The 6,000-nt window shown below is 60.5% G+C and overlaps 1 protein-coding gene across 3 annotated transcripts in view; it reads right to left on the reverse strand.

The window, feature by feature from the left end:
• Positions 1–3,525, reverse strand: part of slc25a25b (solute carrier family 25 member 25b) — a 42,102-nt gene extending 38,577 nt beyond the window's left edge. The window contains exon 1 of one of the 3 annotated variants that reach the window (XM_072565912.1): positions 3,157–3,525. In XM_072565912.1, coding sequence (XP_072422013.1) covers positions 3,157–3,411 — 255 coding nt within the window. In that variant the 5' untranslated portion in view covers positions 3,412–3,525. Of the gene's footprint in view, positions 1–3,089; positions 3,107–3,156 lie in introns of those variants that run through there. The other 2 variants (XM_072565913.1, XM_072565917.1) reach the window with 2 other exon arrangements.
• Between the last annotated feature and the right edge of the window lie 2,475 nt (positions 3,526–6,000).

The following is a 6,000-nucleotide window of genomic DNA, read 5'->3' on the forward strand; positions in this document are numbered from 1 at the left end:
GTTACTCAAATGGAAAGAGATTCAAAGAGTTCAATCATGCACTTGCTTCAAGTCCAGAATTTTGGCTCTAAATAATTAAATATGCAGCTTCAAGACGTTGCTGAAAATGATCAGAGATTTCGGCCATCAACCTGATATCTCAGTCACTACTAAGTGATCACCGTTTTGTAGAACGGACGCTTTGAAGGATCAGCTTCTCTCCCTCCAGCCCCCCCATACAATCCCAGATGCTGCCTCTCCAGTTCAAGACCCAACCGCAGGTCCTGCCTCGACAGCCCCTCCACCCCAGACCACGACCCTCCGGCTCCCCTCGCCCCCTCCACCCCAGACCACGACCCTCCGGCCCCCCTCGCCCCCTCCACCCCAGACCACGACCCTCCGGCTCCCCTCGCCCCCTCCACCCCAGACCACGACCCTCCGGCTCCACCCCCCCCACCCCCCGGCTCCCCTCGCACCCCCCTCCCCCAAGACCCTCCGACTCCCCTCGTCTCCCCCCCCCAGACCCTCCGACTCCCCTCGTCTCCCCCCCCCCAGACCCTCCGACTCCCCTCGTCTCCCCCCCCCCAGACCCTCCGACTCCCCTCGTCTCCCCCCCCCCAGACCCTCCGACTCCCCTCGTCTCCCCCCCCCAGACCCTCCGACTCCCCTCGTCTCCCCCCCCCAGACCCTCCGACTCCCCTCGTTCCCCCCCCCCGCACCCCCCTCCCCCAAGACGCTCCAACTCCCCTCGTTCCCCCCCCCAGAACCCTCCGACTCCCCTCGTTCCCCCCCCAGACCCTCCGACTCCCCTCGCTCCCCCCCCCAGACCCTCCGACTCCCCTCGTCTCCCCCCCCCAGACCCTCCGACTCCCCTCGTCTCCCCCCCCCCAGACCCTCCGACTCCCCTCGTCTCCCCCCCCCCCAGACCCTCCGACTCCCCTCGTCTCCCCCCCCCCAGACCCTCCGACTCCCCTCGTCTCCCCCCCCCCAGACCCTCCGACTCCCCTCGTCTCCCCCCCCCCAGACCCTCCGACTCCCCTCGTCTCCCCCCCCCAGACCCTCCGACTCCCCTCGTTCCCCCCCCCCGCACCCCCCTCCCCCAAGACGCTCCAACTCTCCTCGTTCCCCCCCCAGACCCTCCGACTCCCCTCGCTCCCCCCCCCAGACCCTCCGACTCCCCTCGCTCCCCCCCCCAGACCCTCCGACTCCCCTCGCTCCCCCCCCCAGACCCTCCGACTCCCCTCGCTCCCCCCCCCAGACCCTCCGACTCCCCTCGCTCCCCCCCCCAGACCCTCCGACTCCCCTCGCTCCCCCCCCCAGACCCTCCGACTCCCCTCGCTCCCCCCCCCAGACCCTCCGACTCCCCTCGCTCCCCCCCCCCAGACCCTCCGACTCCCCTCGTCTCCCCCCCCCCAGACCCTCCGACTCCCCTCGTCTCCCCCCCCCCAGACCCTCCGACTCCCCTCGTCTCCCCCCCCCCAGACCCTCCGACTCCCCTCGTCTCCCCCCCCCCAGACCCTCCGACTCCCCTCGTCTCCCCCCCCCCAGACCCTCCGACTCCCCTCGTCTCCCCCCCCCAGACCCTCCGACTCCCCTCGTTCCCCCCCCCCGCACCCCCCTCCCCCAAGACCCTCCAACTCCCCTCGTTCCCCCCCCAGACCCTCCGACTCCCCTCGTCTCCCCCCCCCCAGACCCTCCGACTCCCCTCGTCTCCCCCCCCCAGACCCTCCGACTCCCCTCGTCTCCCCCCCCCAGACCCTCCGACTCCCCTCGTTCCCCCCCCCCGCACCCCCCTCCCCCAAGACCCTCCAACTCCCCTCGTTCCCCCCCCAGACCCTCCGACTCCCCTCGTTCCCCCCCCAACTCCCCTCGTTCCCCCCCCCCCAACTCCCCTCGTTCCCCCCCCCCCAACTCCCCTCGTTCCCCCCCCCCAACTCCCCTCGTTTCCCCCCCCCAACTCCCCTCGTTTCCCCCCCCCAACTCCCCTCGTTTCCCCCCCCCAACTCCCCTCGTTTCCCCCCCCCAACTCCCCTCGTTTCCCCCCCCCAACTCCCCTCGTTTCCCCCCCCCAACTCCCCTCGTTTCCCCCCCCCAACTCCCCTCGTTTCCCCCCCCCAACTCCCCTCGTTTCCCCCCCCCAACTCCCCTCGTTTCCCCCCCCCAACTCCCCTCGTTCCCCCCCCAACTCCCCTCGTTCCCCCCCCAACTCCCCTCGTTCCCCCCCCAACTCCCCTCGTTCCCCCCCCAACTCCCCTCGTTCCCCCCCCCCCAACTCCCCTCGTTCCCCCCCCCCAACTCCCCTCGTTTCCCCCCCCCAACTCCCCTCGTTTCCCCCCCCAACTCCCCTCGTTTCCCCCCCCCAACTCCCCTCGTTTCCCCCCCCAACTCCCCTCGTTTCCCCCCCCAACTCCCCTCGTTTCCCCCCCCAACTCCCCTCGTTCCCCCCCCCAACTCCCCTCGTTTCCCCCCCCCAACTCCCCTCGTTTCCCCCCCAACTCCCCTCGTTTCCCCCCCCAACTCCCCTCATTTCCCCCCCCCAACTCCCCTCGTTTCCCCCCCCCCAACTCCCCTCGTTTCCCCCCCCCCAACTCCCCTCGTTTCCCCCCCCCCAACTCCCCTCGTTTCCCCCCCCAACTCCCCTCGTTTCCCCCCCCCCCAAGACCCTCCGACTCCCCTCGTTCTCCCCCCCCCCCCAAGACCCTCCGACTCCCCTCGCCCCCCCCCCAGACCCTCACCCTCCGCCCCCCCCTCCCACCCCAGACCCTCACCCTCCGCCCCCCCCCTCCTACCCCAGACCCTCACCCTCCGCCCCCCCCTCCCTCGACAGACACTGACCCACCGGCTCCCCTCCGTGCCCTCCTCCCACCCCAGACCCCCCCCGCCCCCGCCACCCTCACCCTCCGTCCCTCCCCCCACGACCCTCACCCTCCGTCCCACCTCCCACCGAGACCCTCACCCTCCGCCCTCCCACCCCCCACCCCCCACCGTCCCCCGAGACCCTCACCCTCCGCCCTCCCCCTCCCACCGGAGACCCTCACCCTCCGGCCTGTTCACCCCGGACGCAGACCGACCTGCCTTCCCCAGTCCCAGCAGCAGCTTCCTCCACATACCCAGCCAGCCTGCGGCCTAGCGGGACCGGCGTTTTGAAGCCTGCCAGCGGCGAGGGCTCGCACTCACCCTGAGCTCGGACTCGGTGCGGTAGACGCCGAGCCGCTGCAGGCCTGCCGCCAGGTCGTTGACACACAGCCCGCCGTCCTGGTTGACATCGAGCTGCTGGAAGAGGAGCTGCAGCCGGCGCTCCTGCTCCAGGCGAGCCGCCGCCGCCGCCGCCGCCGCCTGCTGCTGCTGCTGCTCCGCAGTGTCGACCCGCTCACACTCACACCACGGGCCGCCCGAACAACGGCAGCAGGCGGCGGCTCCAACTCCTTTCATCGCGGTTCGGGTTGAAGAGGGAACGGGATGTAGGTGACCGTTAGCCGCTGGCGGGAAGCTCTCGCGGGGCCGGCTCTCCGCTCCTCAGGTGATGGAAACACGAGAAGGGGCGGGACGACAGACCGTCATGACCGACAGCAACCGGCTACCAATGGGGCTTCGGGGCCGCGCCAGAACAACCAATCGACGGGAGGGGAGGCGGTAGCCACCGCGTTCACCAATGGTAATGCAGCTCTCTCCGAAACAGCCAATTAGATGGTGGACGCAAACGTATCTGACAGCCCAGTTCGCCAATAGAACTGCCTGGGATCCGCCACATGAAGGGAGGGGGTGGTTCGTGGGCGGTTGGGAAAACGAGAGCTCCGTTCAGCAATGGAGATGCAAACGTCCCGGAGCAGGTTGTCGTTTGGGGGTGGGACAGACTGAGCCGGAGATCATCATGATTGGCAGTTCCCTTCACCAATAGAACCTCGGAATTGAGCTGAGGCAGCCACTCATGTGGACAGATTGGCGGACCGATCTGATCGACGGTGCCTTTCACCAATGGTAATACAAAAGCTTCTCCAGAGCAGCCAATGAAACGTGGCAGCTGGCGCAGAGGCGATGCCTGGACGGAGACTGACAGCGGTAATGACCAATAAACGTGCCCATTCTCCCGAAGACGGAAGGGCGGGATGATTTGGCGGTCGTTAGGATTGACATCAACATTCATCAATCCACATTCAGAACTCTGTCCGGTAAGCCAATAATATATGGTGGGTGGGCTGTGTTTTTGATTGATAGAATTGAGGTTGCTGAGCCGCTGGTCAAACTATTAACCAATCGAATGAAGGTTATCAAATGATTGATAACTATGTTATCCAATAGACGTTGGCCAGTGAAGAAGCCTTGGGTACTCCCAAGCGAGGGAATTGTCAAAGTGCAGAAGGGGAACATTTGGCCCATAGAGTCTGTCCTCTTTGTCCATGACTATTTTAGTGCCCTTCCCTCCACCTGTAACCCTGCATATCATTCCTTTCCAACCTTGGCCTTAATGAAGACATTAAGTTATTATTTGAACAGAAATAACGGATAGAGGTAAAGGGAAATTTCCAGGGAATGCTCATTTGGAAAGGCAGCAGATACTCATTTGGCTGAATGGCCTCCTTCTACTCCTGTAACCGCAAGACTGTAAGAAATAGGAACAGCTGCCTCTACCCCTCAAAATCATAACCCCTCACCATTTTCTGTCCAACACGATCAATGAACACTTTTTAAAAAACTGTAAATGCCTCTTAAAAGCAGGAGTATTAATAACCAATGATTCTGAATTTTAAAAAATCCATTCATGGGATATGGGCATTGCTGGTAGGGCCAGCATATATCCCTCATTGCTCTGTGTTAAGACACATTGTTCACTCTCCAAAAGTGCGGTGGATGCTGGGACAGTGAGTAAATTTAAGGAGGAGTTAGACTGATTTTTAATTGGTAATGGGTTGAAGGGATATGGAGAGAATGCAGGAAAATGGGGGTGAGGGACATATCAGCCATGATCAAATGGCGGAGCAGACTTGATGGGCCGAATGGCTTAATTCTGCTCCAATATCTTATGAAAGAATGTGTGAAACTATCACTTAGTGCTGAGGGATCCAAAGCAAATAGGGACATGCCAAGCTCTGATCTACTTCCATTGTATTCAAAATTCACAATTGACCCATTTGGAAGTGTTACACTAATGGGGGATCTGAACCTGGGTTTTGTAGCTAAGCGGTAGGGACACTACCACTGCACCACAAGAACCCTTTCATTTCATTGTATTATTTATCCTTGCTTCCATTATAGTTTTTTTAAAATCCTGAAGTGTCATCATACACAACCAAACAGCTATTTTCCCAGCCATGGTGTCTTGTCATCCATTGTCCTCTACCAGTAAATCACTTTTGCTTCCAATTAATCTGTTTACACACAGAGCCCTTTGAGGTCAATGCAAACCAGTAAAGATAAGGGAGAGAGGGAGGGGGCAAAATGAAAATGGAGTTGGAAGGGGGGATAAACCACTTCGGCCCCCTATGATGCTCACTTCTCTCCAAAAACATCGAGAGGCTTCCATTGTATTAAACCAGGTTCAGAATCCAAATGTGGGATATGGGCATCCAAACATCCAGAGTGCAATTGACACCTGGATTGCTGAGAGAACGTGAGAATGAGCCAATTAACCTGTTTAACAAAATCAAGTGTCCATGAGAAACATCCAGTGCGGTGGAATTGACTTTTTTGTTTGACATTATGTATCTTGGCAACTTGGCATGAATGGAGAGAACTGTATGGGTACAGGGGTGGTGATCCAATTAGAGTGTACAAAACAATTATACTTTACAATACCTGACCAACCTGCCATCTAGTGCGTACATGTCTCATGCTAGAAAACTGTGTTTGCAATGGCCAACACAAAAGCCGTTTACAAAATGTTATGAGCTCTGTTGTCACCATCACCTGGATGCTCAGTACACAATCCCTTTGTTTCAAGCACCTCTTTAATGCCAGTTAAATCAAAGATCAGTCAGTTCCAAAACCACAAAGCTCCACAATTGTTATCATAGTTTATATTTC

The sequence above is a fragment of the Chiloscyllium punctatum genome, chromosome 49 (genome assembly GCF_047496795.1).
Source record: "Chiloscyllium punctatum isolate Juve2018m chromosome 49, sChiPun1.3, whole genome shotgun sequence".
NCBI classification, from domain to species: domain Eukaryota; kingdom Metazoa; phylum Chordata; class Chondrichthyes; order Orectolobiformes; family Hemiscylliidae; genus Chiloscyllium; species Chiloscyllium punctatum.